The sequence below is a fragment of the Nymphalis io genome, chromosome 19, assembly GCF_905147045.1.
Source record: "Nymphalis io chromosome 19, ilAglIoxx1.1, whole genome shotgun sequence".
NCBI classification, from domain to species: domain Eukaryota; kingdom Metazoa; phylum Arthropoda; class Insecta; order Lepidoptera; family Nymphalidae; genus Nymphalis; species Nymphalis io.
The window spans coordinates 2643876-2669474 of NC_065906.1; the positions used below are offsets into that span (position 1 = coordinate 2643876).

At 32.4% G+C, this 25599-nt stretch overlaps 2 protein-coding genes across 3 annotated transcripts in view; both read right to left on the reverse strand.

The window, feature by feature from the left end:
- LOC126776225 (bilin-binding protein-like) overlaps positions 1 to 8582 on the reverse strand; it is a 39626-nt gene extending 31044 nt beyond the window's left edge. The window contains exons 1-5 of one of the 2 annotated variants that reach the window (XM_050498542.1): positions 8514 to 8582; positions 5615 to 5776; positions 5173 to 5389; positions 4953 to 5060; positions 4311 to 4477 (exon numbers count right to left, since the gene is read on the reverse strand). Coding sequence is in view for 1 of the 2 variants with exons in the window: in XM_050498541.1 (XP_050354498.1) it covers positions 5173 to 5389; positions 5615 to 5722 (325 nt within the window). In the remaining variant the exon portion in view is untranslated. Of the gene's footprint in view, positions 1 to 4310; positions 4478 to 4952; positions 5061 to 5172; positions 5390 to 5614; positions 5962 to 8513 lie in introns of both variants that reach the window. The other variant, XM_050498541.1, reaches the window with a different exon arrangement.
- A 591-nt stretch (positions 8583 to 9173) lies between these two features.
- On the reverse strand, positions 9174 to 21014 carry LOC126776157 (bilin-binding protein-like). Its single transcript, XM_050498456.1, has 7 exons — positions 20876 to 21014; positions 18797 to 19013; positions 17858 to 17965; positions 15061 to 15203; positions 10203 to 10419; positions 9675 to 9782; positions 9174 to 9406 (listed from the first exon to the last, which is right to left on the reverse strand). The coding sequence occupies exons 1-7, from the start codon at positions 20981 to 20983 to the stop codon at positions 9258 to 9260; spliced, it is 1050 nt and encodes a 349-aa protein (XP_050354413.1). The 5' UTR covers positions 20984 to 21014; the 3' UTR covers positions 9174 to 9257.
- Positions 21015 to 25599: the final 4585 nt, after the last annotated feature.

The following is a 25599-nucleotide window of genomic DNA, read 5'->3' on the forward strand; positions in this document are numbered from 1 at the left end:
ATATTATAAAATTTTTAACAACTTCAAAAACATTATACATTTATGCATGATTTCCTTTTCTCTTATATTGGGTATTTTTTAAATTTTTAATATATGCTTTTACCGTTTTTTAATTAATTTCACTTTTGTTTACATATAAACCGTATAAAACTGTTTTAGTATTTTTAAAAACGTTAGGTAGTAACGTTAGTAGTAAGTATTCTAAATAATAATAATGATGATGATGATGATAATAATAATAATAATATCCTGGGATATTATTTACACGAAGTCATCTGATCTCAAACTAAGCAGCGGTACGAGGTCGTACTATGGAAACCAGACAACTAATATACTACTATTAGAAATCAAGATATAAATAGGTATTTAAAAAGAGATAAATCAAAATAACTATACAACAATAAAGTAAACGTATATCGACATGTACAATTTACACATAAAAATAGAACAAAGGAAACAAAACTAAGCAACTGAAATATTATTTATGAGATATCCGCCACAACCGAGAGGCCAAGCAGAGGTGTCTAAAGCCAGCCTGGCCGGCCGATGAGCTCGGAAGGGCCATTCGCCATCACGATGATCACCACGTGATCAAGTCGCACCACTAGGCCACGCCCCGTCTGAAGACATTCCTAACACTACATATACTACTTTTCTTTTGTAAATACATAATTATATAGATAATTACACCTAGACTCAGGACAAACAGACATGTTTATACACAAAAATGTCTGTCCTGGGTGGGAATCGAACCCACGACCTGCGGCGTGAAAGGCAAGTATCTACTTTTACTTTACTTTATACTCTATTGTAAATCACAAAGAAAAAAAAATCTACCAACCACGCCAACCGGCTCGTCAAATAAAATTAATTTTTTTGATTGAATCCTTATATTTAATTATTTAACTTAAAATTACTAATATATAATTAAAATAATTTACTAATATTTTAATACTATTTTAATAATTTACCCCTCGAATTAAATAAACTTTATGATGGGATTTGTAACAATAGCCCAAGATTCGAACCTGGGACTTGCGTGCAGCTCGTAAGCCGTATTGCTCGTAAGCGCTATTGGCCCTTATATGGTTTAGATACGCAGTAGCGTGTGAAGCCATGTTCAAATTAACAGAACTGGCGGGCAGCACCGTGTGTAATATTATCAGTCAGGTCAGTCTTAAAATTTATTTATATATATAAATAAATTTTTAATTTAATTGACCATTGAACTTGGCACCCATTTAGATCTTACTTATTATCATAATATGTTATCATAATATTGAACTTGGCTCTTATTTCACATTTATGGTTTTGATGGGATTTTGCATTATCTTTATAATTTTCTTTTTGTATTTTTATGAACGTTAGGTAAATGTTTTAAATAAAATTGATTCTTTTGATTGAGTTTGCTTATATTTAATTATTTAACTTAATTAATAACAAAATGTTAGGCGCACTATACAGTTCACACTCTCTCGTTTGGCATGATTTGGCGCTCAAAAATTGGCATAGATCCTAACTCCAGAAGCGCTCGCGCAGAACTGAATTTGAATTTCGAACGCGCAACGCATCGCATTTTGTAGCATTCTGTAGCCTGGTAGGCACAGTATGAAGAATGAACGGTTTTTTTTTATGCGATATGTCCTTGAGTCACCGCTGTTTCACTCTACTGTTAGCCGCAGAAAAGAGCTTCGTTCCAACAAACGTTAAAATAATTAGTATAACTAATAAACTTAGTATAGTAATTAGATAATAAGGAACCAAATAAAACCCAGTAAGTACCTACCTACTAAGCTAAGCTAAGTAAGACTACCTACCTACTTAGTTGAGAACTTATTGAAAAACATATTTATTATTTATTTAAAAAGCACTTTACTATGGTGTTGCCATTTATCTGAGACCACATATACCCTTTTCTATTGTAAGCTCCTCTAATTCGAATACAATTGGAGAGCCAGAGCACCTTTTTATTGAAGTTATTCTCTCTTACTCAAAGTTACTCCTGGGTGTATACTATTGTCCGTCGCAGAATATTAATTACTTTCTATCTTTTGAGAACGTAGTCATTTACTCCTTTTTACACTCATACCGTGGTTATGGGTGACTTTAATACTTGCCTTCTCAAGAACGATACTCGATCATTACGCTTATCTTCTATCATCAATGGTGCTAACTTAAGTGTTCAGCAACTTTCTGCAACTCATTCCTTTTCAAATTCCACTCCTACTTTACTTGATCTGATATTTGTCATCGCTTGCTCATGTTAAAAAACATGGGCAATATGCTGCACTCGCTTTTTCATACCACGATCTCCTTTCTTATAAAATTAGACCTCCTAGAGCTAAACCTAGAATTCTCCTGCAACGCAATTTTGGAGAAATGTGTGTGGAGCAATAGCGAGAGGATGCTGCTAAAATAAAGTGGCTAGAAGCATTGAACGGTGTTACGGTTAATGAGCAGGTTAATATTTTTAACTCTCTTCCGACTCAACTGTACGACGTACATGCCCTTATTAGGCGGATACGTATAAAGCACTTACCAACACCTTCGATTACTCCCAAAATTAAAGAACTCCAGCATAAGAAAAATTTAGCAAAAGCGAAATATAAGTCTAATTCATCTGATAAGAACAAATTAAATTATAAAAAATATCGGAATCGCTGCAACATGCTGTGTAGGGATACACATCAAAGGCACATTTTTAAATCTCTTGTTGAGGACGATAAGACCGCCTTTTGTACTTTGTTTGTTTTTGACAAAATAGTTTTCGTTTTTTTTGTGTTTGTGTTTAAAATGGTTCTGAAACTATTTTGATGTACAATAAAGCGTATTCTATTCTACTTTACTTTATTGTACACCACAAAGAGAAAAAAATACAAAACATTGTTACAGTCTATATAAAAGTAGGTGCTGTAATAATAAATAAAATAACATTAATCTGTAACTAAAACGAACTAATAAATGGATGTAAATATAAAATACACATATTATATATCAATAAATAAAACACATATTATATACTTACCAATAAATAAAAAGTGTTATAGTACGATGAAATATCGTAAATCATATAAAGAAGCGGTTCGCGGAACATGTTCGTTCCGTAGGGAGCGTCTGGGCTGCGCGGCATACTACCTCACAGAGCTACCGTCTTCGTTACCACGCCCTCCCCCCGCGCTGCATCTTGATAATTATTTTATTGCGGAGCTATTTTATAAATGTAATACCTCTTAAGATATTCATGAAAACAAATTATATAAGGGCAATTTTATTCAAAATTAAATACTTGTGATAAATAACGTATTTATTTAGTTAAGATTTAAAATCATGTTTATAAAAACGATTTCGCAAATAATGCTACATTTTAGAATTAATTTGATTACCATAAAAAAGTTTTTTTTTATATAGAATAGGAAGGCGGCCGAGCATATGGGCCACCTGATGGTAAGTGATCACCAACGCCCATAAACATTGGCATTGTAAGAAATGTTAACCATCGTTTACATAGCCAATGCGCCACCAACCTTGGGAACTAAGATGTTATGTCCCTTGTGCCTGTCATTACACTGGCTCACTCACCCTTCAAACCGGAACACAACAATACCAGGAACTGCTGTTTTGCGGTAGAATATCTGACGAGTGGGTGGACGAGCTTGCACAATGCCCTACCACCAGTAGTACTACTAGTTTATAGTAAGTCAACCTTAAAAGACAGATATGCTATTGCAAACTTTTTTTAGCCCTTTTTAAGACAAACAATTCCGTCATATGATTATTGCGTTTACCGTTACCTGCGTTTACCGAACTTTAACCGTTTACCCGACGGAAGCTCTCAAAAGAAATAAATTTTCTCGTTTTTGCAACATTTTTCATTGATGCTCCGCTCCGCTATTAGTCGTAGCGTGATGTTATATAGTCTATATAATTCCTCAATAAATAGGCCATCCAACACAAAATATTTTTTCAATTCAAGCCCGTAGTTCCTAAGATTGACTAATCTTAAGTTAAGTTTATTTGATTCAACTTTATAATATTAGTACATGCCTTTTGTGTAATTTTGTCTTGTAAAAATGTTAGGATGTTTTAGCACAAATTATTATTTCATTAAAATAATTATTTATTTATTTTTATTTTATTATATTACCACCCACTCATCACATATCCTGCCAGTACACAAGGGATATAAAATCTTAGTTCCCAAGGTTGGTTTGGTACTGGCATTGTAAAGGTTAAATATTTGTTACAGTTAGTACAATGGTATTAGTACAATAAATTGAAATAAACAAACTGACATCGATATTTGCAATAACCTTTTATTTAGTCTGTATTTAAGCTTCGACCCTGCAGTCCTCCTCACTGAATCGAGGCCACACAAATTTGTCAGCATTCAAAAACTTGGAATCCTTCACAAACTTGTTGATTTTAGCCTCGACCTCTTCAGATAAAGGCTGAGATCTTGAAAGGATCCAAGCGGATTCTGTAAATTAAAAAATCAATAGATAATAATATTTATTATTGCTAAAATAGATTTACGTCCTATTAGTAAAAAAATGTATTAAGTAAGTCCAAAAGAAATGATTTGGAGCCACTTGCCACCTGTCACCAAGATTTTAATTATAGTGGTAGGATGCAAGTGACTTATAATCGTAATATTTTTTCTTTATCGTTGGACACGTAATAAATATTTATAAACATGACAATTCAATGATTCTGGCCGAGATTCGCACCTGCGATCGCCGGTTAAGATCCACGTATTTGTTAGTATATGGAATACTAACAAATCGCTAATGACACAAAAAAATTATATTACATTAGTTGTACACATAGCATGTCCAATAGTTTAGTGATACTTATCCGCATTCAAACTTAAGACCATTAGCTGTTAAGACTTGGCTACGTGCTCCTACTGGGACAAACGTATTAAGTACTATTAATAGTATATAGAATATTACCTCGGTAGCTCTTCTTGGCATCATCGAATTGACAGTAATAACAGATGAAGAAGTTATCGTAGTCAACAGCCAAGATATTCAGCTCACTGTCAATAACCGTGCCATTAGCTGAAAAATATATATATTTAGTTTAAATTAAAGAAAGAAACGGTTTGACAAAGTACGTGTAATTAATAACACTTAAAATGGAATGATTTAATAAGAATGATAATGGAAGTACCTCCGTAAGGAAGGCTGTGGATCAATTTTCCAGTGATTCCAGCGTCGTTGGCGAGCTTGACAGTACCCTCGATACTCATAAGTTTATTGTTTTTGACAAAGGTGTACTTAACTTTCTTGACATCACCGTCCTGAGTGTATTTAAGGACACCACATTTGCCGTCCTTGACAACGTCATCATAGTATCTCGCGGCTTCATACCATACGCCACTACTGTACTGTTAAAAAAATTACATATTTTATAATCATGAGTCTCAATGTCGTGTATGACGTGACAAATGCCAACTAATAAATATAAGTTTGCGTCTTTGATAGCGTTTTTAATAAATGTATCTTCCGAATTGGTATTCCTTTACAGAGAACCTACTTTCTGGCCTTTTTCTTTTTGGTCTCCACAAATAAGGGCTGATTGCCAAATAAAACATTGAATCTACAGTACTTACGGACTCAAAATTGAAGTTGTCAACGTTTGTAACCTCAGGACACTTGGAGTCGAGTAAGACGTAAGCGGAGACTGAAGCCACGAAGGCGAGGAACGCAAAACGGTACATTATGGTAGTCTTTTTAAGCGCTTTGTTTTGTCAAATTACCTGCGGCTGACTTAGCTATATAAGATGAGTGCACGCTTTTTTATACTCATCCCAATCTTGGGTCACCATTTTAAAGCACGAGGTTATCGGTTAGGATAGCAATAGTATAATTTCTCAATATCAGTGTCACAATATGTAGGTTTGGTAATATTTCGATTTCTGTCCATCGCATTTAATAGTTATTGAAAAAATATATTTATCTGAAAATTTAAGTTTCCAATGTGAGGTGAATATTATTTTATTTGTTTTTTTTTCTTAATATGTCCTAATTTTATCTGGGACATAAAAATTGCAATTTGCAAAGCATTTTATAAATTGAATTAGTATTTAAAAATTAATTTGTTATCTCATTCCGTCGGTTAAAATAAAAATGACATTATAAAAAAAAGTAAATTTTACGTGCATTTAAAGATTTTAATTTAACTTAAATTAATTTTTCGTCCCATGTGTGATTGTTGCATACAATTGTTATATATCACTTTAAAGGTATTTAAATTATGATTAAGATTTTTTATTTCTTTTATTTAATTGAATAAAGTTATGGCATGTCTAACAAGAAGTTTAATTTTTCTACACAGTTACAAAAATTTTGCAATAAGTATTTTCTTAAAAATAAAACACAAATGTAGGAACAATAGTTTTATTTAAGAAAATAGTTTTAATTAAAAGGGGGTTTTAAAGCACCTCTGCAGAAAAACATAAAATAACAATCTATGTTTTAATCCCACAATAGATCAATCAGTCAAAACTTATGTAAAAATAGAAAACTATATATATAAATTATATCATAAAAGATGAAATCTTTTCTCGCTTTTTAGAAGACCTCGAACCAACCTCCAACTCCAGAGTTTTGTTATTGTATGTTTGTATTGTTTACCGTTCTTCATTTATCTACTCGTAGAATATAATAGAATAAAATATGTTTTATTGTATACCAAAAGAGCTATATAAATATAAAGTTATAAATACAAACAAAAATCTATTAATGTACAAAAGGCCGTCTTATCGATCTTAGCGATCTCTTCCAGACAATCTTTGGGTGGATACATGAGTGATACATAAATATACATATATAATATATAAATATAAGTAATTAAGATAATTATAATAATAAATAGCAATAAAGTGCGGCAGTTAACGAAACAGTCCCACTGGTATTTATAAAGACAAATAATATGCCTTGAGTCGGATTTAAAATGTGTTTATAGATTGAGACTGTCTTAAGTAAAATTGTAAGGAATTCCATGGTCGAACTGCTAGGACGGAGAAGGAATTGGTATAAAAAGAAGAAGAGAGTCGGAATTTTAAGAATAAGATTATCATCAGATCGTGTAGTGCGGCTGTGCGAGTCCTTAAGAAATTTAAAACTGTGCTTAAGATAGTGAGGAGAATTTGGATGAATTAGTATACAGTAGAGAAGAGAAAGAATATGAGTATTCCCGCGAAGACAGATTGGGAGCCACTCGAGATTCGCGAAATTCAGAAATGTGGTTATATTTGTCTTTTAACAGGATTAAAATTTTGTCTACGTTAGAATTAATTAATTGAAGTCTGTGGAAGGTTAGCCATTTTGGAATAGGCATAAATTTGAAGATCGTCACCTAGATATGACACCACCTTGGGAGACAACCGCACATACCGTCAACCAGTCCACCAGAGAAGGAATTCTAGACTCGTATACGATAGACGCTTATTTAATCGCTTATATGGATTCCAGAATATTATATACTACAGGGGGATCTACGTTTATTTCAAATGGAACTAAATTATTAGGCTATGGACTCTCTTCATTAAGTTTCTGAGAAATAATCATTTTAATTTTTTTTTCATTCAACAAGTTTCATTTCATTTCTAAAGATTATAATAATAATAATACACTGGGACATTAATCACACACGGCAATCTGATCCCAAATTAAGCAGAGCTTGTACTATGGAAACCAGACAACTGATATACTACTTTTAGGAACCAGGAGTGGATTTTTAAAAAATAACGGAAATGACAAGTTAAATAAAAAACAAGGAATTAAAGTAGTAATGGAAAATGACTGTTTAACATTAATAGACAAATGTACCACTATGACACAGCTTAGGCGGGTGAAAGTAGAGTTTCGATCTTCAGGAGCAAAAAGAGGCCCATCTTGGCGAGAGGGGTTCTTTTATAACCCTCCTTACACTACATATACTAGTTTTCTTTTGTAAATACATAGTTATATAGATAATTACACCCAGACTCAGGACAAACAGACATGTTCATGCACACAAATGTCTGTCCTGGGTGGGAATCGAACCCACAACCTTCGGCGTGAAAGGCAAGTATCCACCAACCACGCCAACCGGCTCGTTAAATTTAATTTAACAGGTTAATTAATAGTAATATTTAAGTCAAACTATCTTTGAAAATAATGGGGTACTTTTATTTACTATACACTGTGTATAATACTTAGTTTATAAAAATACCTTTTTTTAATAGATTATTAGCATTATTAAGAAAATAAAATCAGTATTATCAGGATTCGCAGTCATATTTGAAATTGTAACGGTTTTGTAACGGTCGTGATGCCACTAAATGTATGACATTTATGTAGAAAAATGTGATATAAACAAGTAAGTCGTGTCTTTCGCTTAATTTCTCAAATGGATGTCCAAAAAATACATTCTTCTATAAAAATTTACAATCACAAAGGTTTTTATATTTTAAGTGGCAAACGTCATTTTTTGGAAAAATGCGTTATTCCATAAATAACACATACCTTATGTAATCGTTTTGAAAAATCACATTGTTCCTATGAAACGAACGTGTGATCGGTTTCGTGTACGGGTTGCAAATGGCAGAGTGACGTTTTCTACATTCAAAATGGCGTATTACCATACAGTACAGAAATGACACTTGTGACATTTTAGTGACATTGACGTATAATTTTATGCATTGTCATTCTTCCATTAAAAATAAATTTGATGATAAGTTGTTTTATTAAATAATCGAGTTTATAAAAAAGTTTATATATGTCATTTTACCATTTAATAGACGACATGTCACAAAGGTAACAATTAGATTAATTTGTATATACTAAAGCAGTTTTAGAATTAGATTAATTTGTATATATATACTAAATCTAATTCATTGATATTTTACATAAAAAAGTTACTGTTGCGCTCTTAAACTTTTCAAGCACTTTCTAATCGTCACAGTACACATGACACCAAATAAATGGCATTGGGGACAATCAAAAACAACCACGAAATAATAATTTTATGTTCTTTAATCATATTTATTGTTATGCAATTTAAAAAAAATATTAAAAACTATAATTCTAATACAAATACTTTGAATGACATTTTTTTTTGCTTAGCAAATGTATAAAATTTTAGATATAAATAATTTATATCGCAAACACTGTTAATTAATTAAAGTAAATAAAGTCTTAGAATGCATAAATTAAAGAAATATTTAATAATAAATGTGCCACAATTTCTTATTTTCATTTTATCTGCGTTTAAGCGTCGACCCTACAGTCTTCGTCGGTGAATGATGGCCATACGAATTTGCTGGCGTTCAAAAGCGTGGAGTCCTTGATGAACTTCTCAATAGTAGCTTTAGTTTCGTCAGACAGAGTCTTAGACCTCGAGAAGACCCAGGCAAACTCTGTGAATGAAGAATTGGATGGATGATATGTTCCTATGTATATTTTTTTAAGAAAGCCATTTATATCTTAAATACTACATATATACATATATGTAGTTATAGATATGTATTTCTTACCGATTAAGATCAACAGAAAGTACTTCTACTTCCCGAACTTATTGTTTCCAAATTTGAACTGAAGATTTTCGGTTAAAATTGCGACCAGTTGATGGTTACCGTAGTTTGACTTTTTGAACAAATATAATGTAATTTTATAATTCTCAATTACCTCGGCGGGCCTTCTTATTCTCGTCGAATTGACAGAAGTAAGCGATGCAGTAGTTATCATAGTCAGTAGACAGAATGTTCACGACACTATCAGTCACAGCGCCTTTCGCTAAAATAATATAAACAATATATTTTAATAATAAACCTTAAGGGTTTGTTTTGTTTGAAAGTTTTAACTTCAGGATTTACCAGATCCATTTGTAAAAACTAATACATTAAATAACCCATTCGGTTAAGATTATAAAGTATATAATATCACTTTATAACAAAGGCAGAACATAACTTTTAATTTTAGCTTAGCTATTCCATTTTGAAAGCAGAAGAAGCTAGTTTTAAATATCTAGTGAAAAATAAGTTCAATAAATAATTAATGACATAAACAAAAAAGGATTAACTAATAATATATAGAAATATATGGAGAAGGAAATCACACTGCGATCATAAATAATCGGAATATGAGCTTATGAAAATCATAAATCGAATGATAAAATATTAGTAAAAATTGAAAAGGTAATAATTTAATAAGAACCTCCAAAAGGCATGCTGTGGACCAATTTGCCGGTGGTACCAGCGTCAGTGGCGAGTTTGGCGGTACCCTGGATGACCTTAAGTTTGTTGTTCTTGATATAGGTGTTCTTCACTTTTATAACATCACCTTCCAGTTTATATTCAGCGGAACCGCATTTCACCTTCTTTTCATTTCCATGGGGGTACTTCGCAACTTCGTACCAAACGCCATTGCCGTACTGTGAAAACAATTCAATTATATAAATTTAAGAAATCTTACAAAAGTGGGTCCGACCCAGCAGTGATGTGTTCATAACTTAGCTCGTATGTCACCCGTGTTATGTTAAAACCTAATTTACGTTGACACACTATTTTGTTGCGCGTATGTTTAATTTTTTTTAATACATAGGTAGGCAGACCGACTATAAAAAAATATTAAAATGACAAATTACAATTTTTATCAGAAGAATCATTATTAGTTCAGTTCTGTCAACAGAATTGAGCCATTGCTTTGTAATTTATTCTTGTTGGAGTTAAGATTGGCATTTGCCTGTCAGTCTACCTGTTACACATTAAATAAAAATAAATATTATTTTTTTCGTACTCACAGAAGCGAAGTTGAAGTTGTCAACGGGAGTGACCTTAGGGCATTGAGTGTCAAGAATTACATTTGCAGAGACCGAAGCCACGAAGGCGATGAGTATGAAGCGGTACATAGTGATTTTCCTTTCAAGCGCTTTATTTCATATAATTGCAGGTAGCTAACTTGAGAGTACACAAGATAACACTCCTTATATACTCGTCCGAATCATGGGGTCAAGGTATTCAAATTAAAAGGTTATCAAAGCAAATAGATTGGCTCTCGTAAATAAAATAAAAACGAATTATTTTTTTCGTATCTTTAGACGAAAAAATAACATTGTAGTAACAATTCTGTAATTATCTATGTCCATTGTGCATTTGTTTGACACTGTTTTACTATTGAAATGAAATTTCAAAAATTTTGTGAAATAATTCTAGCTGAAAAATAACATCTTAGTTCCCTAGATTGGTTGCACATTGGCGGCGTAAGCGATGGGTAACATTTGTTATAATGCCAATGTCTATGGACGTTAGTGACCACTTACCACCAAGTGGCCCATATGCTCGCCTACCTATGCATTAAAAAAAAACATTGAATGTATATGTTTGTATATACACATTATATATTCGAATACGTTTCTCCTTGAATATATTGAGAAATACGTGATAATAGCCATGTCAAAGAACTTTTATCCGACGGCCCAGTTCAAGATCGTTTCGTCAATTTTTGCTCGACAAGACCCCATACTTATGACTTATGCTTGATTAAAAAAAATAGGGCTATTGGCTAATCTTATCAACAAAGCATATAACATATCTAATGGTCTTTGTCAGCTGGAAAGGCCAACACTTAAAGCTTATCGATAAAAATTTAAGTGTCCCTCTGTGATTTCAAAATAAGTCCCACCTTGTAAGTAAAAATGTTTATTTACGAGTAACCAGCCATTTTAATAATTTAAATATTTTGTTTGAATAATTCAAATGGGATTACATCATATGGTGTACGTTAAAAAGACAAATTTTGAAAAAAAAACCGTAACAAATTGAATTTCACGTTGGCGAAGCGCATTGGGCTTGTTTGAAATATCCGTTTTCAGCGCAATAGTTTTTCTAAATATTATTACGTGAACGACCAAACATATTTCTGTACATGGTGTGTTAAAATGTCAGTTACAATGGATCGTATGAGGTTTGCAACACCCATATTAAAGTGAACGATTCTTAAAATAATTTCTTATCGCACCTCAACATTGCTAGGCCAAGGTTCCCTTCAATTGTCAAGTATATTATGTGTATTATTTTTAAGATTATGTTTCAGTCAGCCACGGAGCAGTAATGTAAATATAATTGTATATGTATATATTACTATTCCCGATACCACAGGAAGAAATATGGAAATGTATGTATATTATATATTTATGGTTTTTAAATATCTTATTAACCTTTTTTTTTATAGAATAGGAAGGCGGACGAGCATATGGGTCACCTGATGCTAAGTGGTCACCAAACGCCCTTAGACATTGGCATTGTAAGAAATGTTAACCATCGCTTACATCACCAATGCGCCACCAACCTTGGGAACTAAGATGTTATGTCCCTTGTGCCTGTAATTACACTGGCTCACTCACCCTTCAAACCGGAACACAACAATACGTCGTACTGCTGTTTGGCGGTAGAATGTCTAATGAGTAGGTCGTAACTACCCAGACGGCACAGACTGGCACAAAGTCCTACGATCAAGTCATTTATATCATTAATGAAACTATGTTTTTTTTTTTTATTATAAATGATTTCATTAATAATCAATTTTGATGTTTCACATAGGATCCTGGTCTAGGACCCCGAGACATGGAGCCTTATCATCTGACCACTAGACCAACGAAGGTGGTTGAATAATAAATGTATTAATAAACGATGATCATCAATATGACGCGTGACCCAAAGCATTTGTTTAACAATTATATTATCTTTGTAAACAAAATGAACCCTTGAAAGTGTTCTAGAGAACGATAAGCTTAGAGACACGAATAATACGCATCAGCTTCAAACAATGTCGAAAAAAAAGATAACTCGGGTGCGATTTTTGAAAATCAAATCTTATAAAATCTTTATCTTTCGCTGTGTGTTTTTATATTTGCGTGTGGGTTAACTTATTTTCTATTATATTTTCTATTGAATATATATTATATATTCAATCAGTAATTGCACATATATATAAAATAATTAATTTGATAAAATATATTGATGCCTTTAATAATAAAAATAATAATAAATATACATTAAAAGGTATCCTGGCTTTTGATAGCCAAAAATATACAATAAATATGCTGTAATGTCTCAAAATACATATACATATAGTACAAGATACTTTAAACAGAGGGCACACCAGTGCTATTCTGTAAGAGCTCACTTCATTACTTACTCGTGAAATATTGACTATCGACTTATGGTGTTATATTATTTTGATGCGTGAAGTGAATGTACTGAAGTGCTATTCTTGATATGTTATAATCATTATAGTCAATGTCGCATATCACTTACTGAAATTTCACGATCTCTTTCTGCGTTGATTTTCGAGTCATATAGAAAAGCACTGGTTACTAATTAGAAATTGATGGCCGCATAGAATGCGCATTCGAAAATCCTCCATTATCACAATAGCAATATTAGTAATTAAGCGAACAGATGCATTGACAATGCTTTTTTTATAAACTAACCTATAAACCGACTAACATCATATAAATATGAGGTAATAAGAATGATTATGAACAAACATGAAGTAAAAATAATCGGAGTTATCTTTTCTTTTTAACTGGGTATAATTAAATTATAATTAAAATATTAGCTTAAGTAAATATTTGCACGATATGAGTTAGCGTTATACATTAATTACAATTAGTTGTTTTGCAAATAGTAGAATTTTATTATGATATCATATCGTCATAATTTCTTTATTTCCATACCAAGTTATGTTAACAAGTAGTTTATGGAGATTCCTTTTAAGCACATAATGATTGTATTAGGAGAGTTCGATCTTCCAATTGATACATATTGGAGTATACAAAAAAATTATTATAACACATTTATATAGATGCAATATTATAATTGCAACATTTACACGTTTGTATAATTGCAATATTTTAACGCAAGTCGTAATAATAGTGCCGAATATACGAACAAATTGAATGTCATTGCGACTCATGCCGGTCATAAGCTGGTATATTATACGCACGCACGTAACCCCTTTTCGTTACGTGTTAAATTTCCTATCCTGGCAAAAGTTCATAATAATCAGTTGAGTAGTTAAAACGTAAAAGCGTAGCAAAAAACAAACTGATTTTGCATTTATAATATCGAGGTATATAAGTGGTGAATATTTTATGTTAGAAGTAATAAATAAATTTGAATGTTTGTGTTTGGATATTTGTTACTCAAGCATATTTTAAAATAAACTTAAAAAGAACCTAACCTAATTAAAAATAATTACAGTTCTCGATGATATTGCTTAACATATACACAAATGAAGCAGTCAAATCGATAACCGTTTTATTTGAAGTCGGCTAAGCAGTGTGTAAAAAAGAATGTACTTTTAATTAATTTCGAAAGCGTCCTGTGCTTTTTGTTATTATGAGTTAGTAATTGAAGTACATTAATAGAACATAACATTTCCTTTTTTTAAGAATACTAACTTTTTTTAGGAAATACTGATATTCTTATTTCTTTACAGAGAAGGCTTTACTTCTTAAATTATCTTGTAGTATGTAAGATATATTTTCATGTTTTTGAAAGCAACTTTAAAAAGTAAAAATAAATGTGTTTGTTAGCTCTTTAAATTGATTAAACAGAATATTTCAAGAAAATTATTATCGCGTCGTGAGACAGCAATTTCAAATCAATCGAAACTGTAAAAGTTGTCAAGTAGAAAATCAACTGATAATCTTTAAACGCCTGATCAGATCTATATACTTTATATCTAAAAACCATCTCGATTACTTCAAGTTTCAAACAGAAATCCATTCGCTTGGGTGGCTCCCAATCCCACAGACAGACACAGATACAGACATTAAGCTAATAATGCCCTTTTTTACATTGGGGGTTAAAAACAAAACTGGACCGATTTATATAAAAAAAAATACATCTCATGCTGTTATATATAATAAGATTTATTTATTCATCAATCAACTTCAGATAACAAATCTAAATAAATCAATTCTAATACATTTATCGTGGTTACTCGTTTACTTGTGAATCTCAATACTATTATTCTTATAATCCATTGAATGGGATTGTACTTAAGCATTAACCTTGCAGGCAACCTCGGAGAAGTCTGGCCATGTGAACTTGCTGAGGTCAAGTATCTTCGATTCCTTGATGAAGTTCTCAACAGTGTTCTTCACGGTTTCATCAAGCGTTTTTGTCCTGGAGAGAACCCAAGCGAAGTCTGCAAGCGCACACATTAATTTAATATAAAAGTGTTGCTATAGGGAAATGTTTTATTTTTTATTTATAGTGATAACATTATTATTATTCATACTATAAGTAAAATTATAGTTTTTTCATCATTTACGAATAGATCATCCTAGAGCTGCTACGTGAACGTTATTTTACCCTTAGGGATAATATTTTACAGCATATAAAAATATTGCTTTTCTTTAATACGCAAAAAGTAGCCGAACGCAAAAAATAATCATAACATACTTAAATAACATACTTAAAGTCAATAATCATAACATACTTAAAGTCGGCTAGTATGATGCGTGTTCTAAAAATAACATGTCGTATTCTAGAATCATAGAAAACAATAAATTCCACACCTGTTATTAATCTAGGTGGCGTTATAGTATTAAAATTCATTTCTATATTTTATCAATTCATAAATCCAGTCATAAAAAAAATGTTCACTGATAAAATCACGTTCAAACCAACGTGCTGTATTATCGTATGATAATAACTTCCATATCATGGAAACATTTATACGAATTATTGTTTTACAAAACAATTTTAGATGACATAAAAGTAAAATAATGTCCTCCGGATCGATTTCGGCTACGGCGACCAATCTCATTTATTAGCCAACAGCGATGGACATATTACAGCGCACAAGCTGCTGCTGAGCATTTTCGATGGAAAAACCTTTTATTGCCCCGACTTAGGAATTTTACCCAAAACCTCCGGGTCTGCGGCCTTACATATAGCGACTAGACCAACGAGGCAGTCAATGTAGACGACATACTATTGCAACGATAGTTGAAGTAGCTACATATCACATTCTGAGATCCACAATCGTGTCATACATGGAGTGTCGAGATTGTACTAACGGAAATCGGTGATACTATTTAGTATACATTTTTTAATATCAATTTGAGCCTCCAATAAACAAAATAACTACTAGCAATACCCATCGCGTCAATAACAAATTACGAAGTTGAATAAGAATAAAAAATATCTAGAAATTTCGATACATCAAAATGTTACCAATATCTTTGTACTTTACGAGTAATCTCTGATTTTTGACATTAATTTATAAACGTTTTAAAACTACGTATTCGATAAAATTATCAATGCACTTAAACAAATATTTTATCTTTATTTCTTACACATTTCCATTAAATTTCCATTAAACTCTTTTAAACGAAGGTGATAAATATTTACATAGTTACGAGTTTGCTGTTTAATAGATATATGAACTCATTATATATAACATATAAAGTAATGCTTGTATATATATTGTGTATCTCGAAATTAAATGTTTGTCTCAAATTTTGTATGTAGATAGGGCTTTTTACGTTTATCAGTATGTATTTGCTGAGAAAACGCAAATTTTCACAAAAAAATATTGATAACTAATTATATTATTATCAGATCTGATCTAAGTCAGGTTAGTTGGTCGCCCAGTGTAGGTCAGAAATTTAATCTTTTCACTATCTTTTATTTTAATATGACTTAATATTGCATACCATTCCGACAGCCTAGAGATAATTTTTAACATGTCCGCTTTTTTAATTAATTACATTATCAACGAATGTCAAAATACGTAGTGCTGGATCAGATTTAGGTAATTCTCAACCATATCGATTGGATTGTTTGATTAATTGTTGAAAAATGTCTTTAATCTTTTACATTTATTGAGGAAATAGCCTATTTGCCGACTTTATGTTTGTAAATCTACACATTTTATTAGGAATTGATCTGCTGGTATGACCCTGACCTAATACTATTAATGTTTTCGCAGTTTTTAATGGCTTGATAATCTAGCTGCTCTACTATCACAACGATCCAATTGCGGTTAGGTCAAAATTCGTTCAGAATCAGTAACATTGCTCATAGGACAAGGCGATGCGCTACACCAGAACCCCTAAGGAGCCCCATATGAAATAGATTATATTTTCATATTAGCAATACAAAATATTATATACTTTTCCGTACCAACTTTTATTCTTATTTCGACTTCATTATTTTTATATTTTATATTGCAAAGAGAAAAGAAAAGGTCATCCTCCATTGCTACACTTCAGCGACATCTGTACCAATCAATGTAACGGTGCATTGGGGAGTTTACCACCTGGCTACTGATCACAATAGAATTGGCCCCAAGGTCACCTTGGGTTTGTCTATATATAAATTTTCAGTACCAGTCCGGTCTGTTGAAGATAGTTTGTACAGTTTACACTTTCATGCCTCGAAGTAAATCAGTTGGTCCTGCGTTTGAACTCAATCGAATCGAAATTACCATTAATTATTAAAACAAGGGAAAAGAGACTACATGTACACGAGTATCATCTGTGCAGTTCGTCTTCCTTGAGAATTGACGTCAAATGAGCGTAAGTTAAACAGTTCGGAATCGAATTTGCCGTTAATAGTTTAAAAAACTTTTATTATACAATCATTCCTAAGTCATTGCTTACTAGCAATTTACTAAATTAGTAAATTGTAAATTAGTAATTGTAATAAAGTAATTTACTAAATTACTTGCACAACCTCCACTATTTTTAGGTATTTCAGCAAAATATATAAATCAAACATTTCTACCGATCACTCTATGATTCGAATGTGACAATACCAATAAAAATTGAATAAATTAAAAAAAAATGTCACCTTGACGTGTCTTCTTGGCTTCGTCGTATTTGCAGTGGTAGCCGATAGCGTAGTTTTCGTAGTCGGTGGCAAGAATATTCAAGACATTCTTAGTTTCAGCGCCAGATGCTGAAATTATAATATTTTTCTATGTATTTAGGGTAAGTAAAAATCAGGCATAACAGCAACAGCCTATAAATATCCTGCTGAGCTAAAGCCTCCTCTTTATTTGAGAGGATTTGAGCTTTTTTCTAACACGCTGCTCCAAAGCGACTGGTGGAACACATGTGTACAGGTTTCCTCACCGCCAAGCACGAAATAAAAAATAGAAATTACCCAAATGAGATTTAAAGTAATGTCATGTCTAGGTTGGAACTCACGATCTTTGACTTAGGTAAACGTATTGTAACCACTGAGTTATCTCAGCTCTATGTGACAAGAATATAATATAGTTAATTTCGGAACATCAATCACATACCGTATCAGTGAATTCAATTAGTTTTTAGTTGTGTATGCCGCACCTATTTAGATAAGTTTCTTATCATTCTTGTAATTTAACAATAAAAGTATATTTAAACTATAAGAGCCTGTGACACATTATATACATATGTATTTAAATATGTAAATTGTAAATGCAATCACCAAATATTTCGATAAGGGCTTACCTAAAAATCAATGTAAGAATGGTGCTTAAACTGTGGTAGAGCTTTGTGCAAGCTCATCTCATCACATCACATATTCTATCACAAAACAATAATATTTAGTATCGTTGTGTTCCAGTTTGAAGGGTGAGTGAGTCTGTGTAACAGGCACAAGAGATTCTCAGTACCCAGGAGTGTTAGGTAGGTAGGACGATGTAAGCCATAAATTATCACAATGCCAATGTCCACGGTTGTGACCATTTAACATCAGGTGGCCTATTTGCCTACCTATATTCAATAAAAAATAAATTAATCTTACGTCCATAAGGTAGGGTGTAGACAAGCTTGCCAGTGTTTCCAGCGTCGTCAGCCAATTTCGCGGTACCTTCTATAGAGGCAAGCTTATTGTTGGCAATGTGCACGTTCTTTACTTTGATGACATCGCCTTCCCGTACGTACTCAGCACGACCGCACTTGCCCATCTTCTCAGCGTTATTGGAATACCTGGCTAATTCGTACCATGTTCCTTGCCCAAACTGTACATGAAAATTAAAAAATGAAATAACCCAAATCCGGCTCAAAAAAATCCTCTAAAATGTAAAAAAAAAAAACGTGTTTTGGAACTTTCAGTATTTTCAGGACATTGATTTCCAAATACTGTTTTACAATTTAGACTCGCTTGCGTGAAATATACATATAATTATATAGGCGTAATTGACAGAATATTTTACGCTCAACGTGCGTAGCGAAACAAATATATAAATCTTATTAGAAATGCGTTATATGACTCTTAATACATTTATGAACAACGGGCATTGTTGTTAATTACTATCCTATGTATACTAAATTTGTGTTTATAATTCATCTCTGAATTGAAATTCTGCCACATGTGTATTCTACCAACCCGCATTGGAGTAGCGTGGTAGAATAAGCTCCAAAACTTCTCCTTAAAAGGGAGAGGAGGCCTTAGCCCAGCAGGCTGTTACTGTAACTATTCACATAATTAAGTAGCTTTATATCGATGTGTACCGCAATCGTATGATTAAGAATGGTACTATTATTTAATTCCTCTGTATTTATTTAATTTGCTTACATATATTGGATTTAAAGCAAAAATGACAACATGCAAGCAGAAACTTTAAAAGTACTGAACGCATTTACACAAGAATGGAATAGCAAATAAATTTGCACAATGCAAAGGGCACACCTTCCATTATAGCGACAACATAATAATTATTTTATTATTGGAAGCCACGCTTGATTTCCCGTACAAGGCCATTTTATCCTTTATAGTATCGCTACTCTTCCGGTTCACTGTAACCAGTATTCTTTGCTCAATATGTGTTTTTTATAGAATGTAAGTGGTCACTAACGCCCATAGACATTGGCATTGTAAGAAATATGCGCCACCAACCTTGGGAACAAAGATGTTATGTCCCTTGAGCCTTTAATTACACTGGCTCACACATCCTTCAAACCCGAACACAACAATACCAAGTACTGCTGTTTTGTGGTAGAATATCTGATGAGTGGGTGGTACCTAACCAGATGAACTTGCTCAAAGCTCTACCACCAGTAAACGTACCGTACCCTTGTTTAATACTAACTTATTAATTTTCCGTTCTAGTTATAAACTGAGTTTAAATATATGAATCCGTTGATTATAGCTTTGAATCTAAATAAATAAATACAATTGAAGACTCGCAAATATTAACCAAAACAACTATTTCTTTATTTTAAATTACGTCTGGTATCTAATAATTGAATAAAATTTTAGTATAATTCAAATATTTAATGGACATTAAAATAGCATATTTAGAAGGATTTCTTAAAAAATTGCTTAGACGCGTTTTTCGCTAGTTTGTTAATAAGAGTAAAGCTTATATATTTATTATTATATACATGTATTTAAAAAACATAAATGATATATATCAGATGTAAATTTATATATATTTATAATATAAATTTACATCTGAATTTAAATATATTATATATTTATAAAGCAAAGCCTATAAAAGAGAAGGCTCTTTATGGAGTTTAGGGTATTATTGTTTATAATTCAGAAAGACATAGTCATAAGTAATTAATTAGAACATTTAACAGACATAAAAACAAATAAAGCCTCCTTTCATTCATTCCTCCACAATGTTCGAATGTGGGATAACACAAGACGCATGTAGGTTACAAGGTGTTGTTAAACAATATTTGATGTTAATATCAATTATAAACACAAATTAAGCACATAAAAATTCAGCGGTGATTGGGTTTGAACACGCAATCTTCTGTGAAGGTTCACGTGCTTATAAACAGGACCATCTCAGCTCTATATTTCAAAATTAAACGATTTAATAAATTCCTGTTATGACTTATTAGAAAAATAAAGGAAAAAAAAACTTACAGCGGCAAAATTGAAGTTCTCAACTGGCTTAGGATCTGGGCACTGAGAGTCAACGATGACGTTAGCCGTGACCGAAGCCACCAGGGCGAGGATAATAATTGGAAACATCTCGTATCAAAAGTTGGTTACTGCTATGAATGCTAACTGCAACTGACAATGAACTGAGCAAAGCATCTCCTTATATACATCTTCCGGTCAGAGGTCATGATAATATTCGGGTTCCATTTTTGAAATTAATTCCAATCTTCCTGTCACTATGTCATGTTATTAATTAGAAAAGGATGCAAATACTAATAGATTTTTAGTTGATTTTTATGATTTGTATATTTGTTTTTTTAAGCATTCTATGTATTAGAACTTGACCATATTAATCATTTGTGGAAAACGTATTACATATGTTTCCGGTAGTTTGGCATTTCACAAAACGAAGTTATTGCGGACTATTTTACAAATCCTTTCAAGCTTTACAATTTTTCTATAGAAAGCATTCAATTTTATTCTCACCGTTTCGCGTCCGTAAGACATTCAATCACTCGACCGATTTCGTCGTCTTACGTTGCTAGTCTCTAAACCTTTTTCTCTTAACGGAGTAATATAGTAATATATAGCTTTAAAAACATATGTGTGAAAATCCCGTTTTAAGGAAAATACTAAACACTCCTATTTACCCTCGAATACAGCGTGAAGCGGGTTAGGAAGGGACGACAATAGCCATAGAGGTTTTTTTTATTTTTATTTTATAGGCAGGTGGACGAGCATATGGGACACCTGATGGTTAGTGGTCACCACCGCCCATAGACATTAGCGATGTAAGAAATAATAACCATTCCTTACATCGCCAATGCTATTATGTCCCTTTTGCCTATAGTGACACTGGCTCACTCATCCTTCAAAGCGGAACACAACAATACTAAGTATTCCTGCTTAGCGACAGAATATCTGATGAGTGGGTGGTACCCACTCAGACAGGCCTGCACAAAACCCTGCCTGCCACCAAGTACCAGGTCAGGATATATTATTTGAAATCAAATGATCAGTTTTGGTTTTTACCTCTTACAACCAAACTTACAAACTTTACCTCTTTATTATATAGATATCAAATATAAGTGAAGTATTTGATTTTCGAATTATCATTTTGTTTACGTACGCGAATTTATTAATTAGGCAAGTATGAAAAAAAAAGTATCTAACTTGATAATTTCGAGCTATCTGTTAAATTATCTTAAAGGCATATGCCTACGGCTTATTACATCAGTAATTTGACAACTGATCTGTGTAATAACTAATAAATATAATGTCATTTTTTTTTGAATAATATTAAACAGTTTCCTTATAAAAATATATATGTAAATAATTTAAAGTAGGTGGACAGACTGGCTGATGGTAGGTGTCCACTACAGACATTGGCATTGTAAGAAATATTAACCAACCCTTACATCGCCAATGCTCACCAACATTGGGAACTAAGATGTTACGTACCTTTGTACCTGAAGTTATACTACGAAAAATAAAGGAACAGCACGTATGTCCCACAGCTGGGCTAATATAATACCTTCTCACCTTTTTGAGATTTGGGAGCTTAAATCGCCACATTGTGTGGATATGCACGAGGAAGATTTTCATGCAGGCTTCCTCACGATATTTTCCTTCACCGCCGAGTATAAAATGAATTATAAACTCAAATTGAGAACATTAAACTCCAGAGATGCTTGTCCGAATTTGTACTCGCTATCGTCGGTTAAGTTTTACGTATTCTATCCACAGAGCCATCTCGGCTTAGCAATGACAAAACAGAGAAATATAAAGCACTTAATTGCATATGGCCTTATATAGCTGCCCGTCCCAACTTCGTACTGGTTGAATAAAGGTTTATATCGTAATATTATACATAGAACTCTATTGGTTTACGTGGTGCACGGCAATAAAGCTCCCAGCGGCATAATTTCTTCCAACATCTCCAACGATCATCGTCATATTTCAGCCACCTTTCACGCAACATTAATTAATTATACCAAAACCTTCCTTATGAATAACTCCATTGATGAAAACCGTATGAAAATCTAAGAGAGAGACAGACGCGACGGGGGCAATTTGTTTATTAATATATCACTATGCTGGCTGAAAAATACAGTTAAAATTTACAAACGTATATATATTAATATATAATCTACAAATAAATAAATTATTATTATCATCAAAATATATTATGTCAATTTACATTCCAGTTACTAAGTCCGCTTAGAATATTATTCGGGTAAAAAGATAATATTTATCTCCTTTTGACCACTCATGCGAGCCGTGCTTACAAAGAGGTTCAGTAAGATATTAATATTGATTAATGAACCGTCAAGTCATGAAATATTTAAAAAAATTAAAGTTACAGACTGTAAATGTCCCACTGTTGGGCTAAGGTTTCTTCTTTTTTGAGGAGGTTTTTGGAGCTTACTCCACCAATGTACACGTAGCAGATTTTCGTCGGATACATGCAGGATTGGTTAAAATTCTCGTCTTCTAACCACTGGGCCTATATGACTCTTTTTAAAAAGAAGCTTTTGTTTTAATGCATATAATGTAAATTGCAAATGAATGCAATAATAGAAATTCAACATTTAGACTACTAACTTTATATATTCATTGGCGCATAACAAATGAACGTTTGTGACAATTCAGATATAACAAAGATTTAACTTTAAATTCAAATTGACATGGACATGACATTCATAGAAACCATTTCATTATAGCTGAACAAACGTACAGAAAGAAACTTCAAAATAAGTACAGTCTGTGTGAGTTTTAAATACTAATTATTGATAAAATAATATTATACAAAAATTTGTCTCGATTTGTTAATTTATGGTATTTTAATCGTTCTAATCGGAGAAAACATAACAGATTACTTCTTGTGAAATAAAATCGCTCGTACCGGTCCACGCCCGGCATACTGAACGACTGACTAATAACGTAAACGCAGAGGTGCACGGAAACACAGCTTGCACTCTCTATTTCTATACTCTTATAATCCGATGAAACAAGAGAGGCATCACCCGCAGAAACGACGGCTACAGTTACGTAACACATAACAACTCTAAAATTTCAATATATCTCAATATTATTTGGATCTGAAATTTAAAACCAAGTTGAAGTCTTCTGAAACCAACTAAAATAACGAAGCCTTTTTATGTATTTTGTGTACATAATTGTTGATAATATTTAATGGTTTTATTCGTGACCATACAAAGGGAAGTAAGCGAGCAATTTTATAAACGAGCGTAACAACTATCAACTTCCGGAGTCCACGTTGCTAATAAGAATTTAAGACCCGGGGCTTGAATCTGGTACCTCAAATTCTGCGGTCTTAGAAGCTAGCCTCTGGACTAGTAATGCGGCACACTAATTAAATTATCCTCGCCCACTCTCAAACCATTCACTCAATTGTCTAATTCTTGTTATTAACTGAATGCCAAAATTGTCTTCTGAAATTCAATACGCCATTTTTAGTTTGTTTAGTTAATTTGAAATTACTACATTTAAGGCTAAAAATTATCATTTAAATGGAAATGTTAGTTGAACAAGGTCTTAATATGAATTCAATTTCTATTTTTAAAAATGTACGGGAATTTCGACCCAATTATCGGCCATTTTGCATTTATTTCTTAAAAAAAGAATTTTAATTCTTAAAATTTCTTTATTATTATATATTATAGTAAAATACATTTTGTGCTTGCCACTGAAAGAAAACAATGTGAGGAAAAGTGCTTGTGTTGGATGAATACTGTCACATATACATCCATTAAGTCGCCTTGGTGGAATAAGCTCCTAACAGGAGAGGTTTTCAAGTCAAAGGAGACCTAAGCCCAGGGACGTATAAAGTTGTAACTTTAATTTGAAGGAATCGAAAATTTTGATAAATGTCAATTCCGCCTTAATATAGTTATTTATTTAGGAGATTTTTTTATACCTACAACAGCGTTTTAAAAACAAAGACGCGCGCTTATCTCATACCGCCGTTTTGTGACCCTCGGACAGTAAGGTGAGGTCATTTGCGCGACCTGTGATTTGTTAAAAGTGTTAATTTTCCATTACATTATTTGGATTTATAAGAGTAATTGAGAGAATAATTTACTTATCAAGCTGAAATCAGTTTCACTTCTAGATGTTGATATATTAATTTAAATCAAGCCAAGAGAGCAGTTAGACCCCAGTGGGTCTAACTGTGCTCTTATAGCTGCTAGCTTACCAAAGTTGTGGAGTCAAAACCTACAATTAGTACAAAGTATACTTACTAGCTGCCCGAACCGATTTGGTACGGGTCAAAATAAAGATTTTATCTCGTGCATTTCAAATGAATGAGATAAAAATATTCACAAATCGATCTTTTCCGCCATACAGTGCATATGAATATGCATAACATATTTATTATTTTATGGCATTATAATTTATATATAAATATATAAACCTTCTTCGTTTCTTTCTATTAACGAAAACCCTATCAAAATCCGTTGCATGGTTAAGAAAGAAATATAGACAAAAAAATCTGTTTTTTTTTATACTATTTATATACATATAAATAACTAGCTGACCCGTGCCCACTTCGTTGGGCAGTAAACATTTTTACTTGTGATGAAATTATGATTGTGGTTCGGTTAGTACTGAGTGCTATGATTTATTTCCTGACAAAAGTCGCGTTGGCCACGACATCCGACTACCACGAAAAAGTCTTTTCA

Coding starts and splice junctions, on each gene's coding strand:
- LOC126776157 (XM_050498456.1), bottom strand. CDS start 20,983: ATGTTTCCAATTATTATCCTCGCCCTGGTGGCTTCGGTCACGGCTAAC. Junction 19,014..20,875: donor AGAACTTCAATTTTGCCGCT/GTAAGTTTTTTT, acceptor TTTCATGTACAG/TTTGGGCAAGGAACATGGTA. Junction 9,783..10,202: donor CCACAGCATGCCTTTTGGAG/GTTCTTATTAAA, acceptor ATATTATTTTAG/CGAAAGGCGCTGTGACTGAT.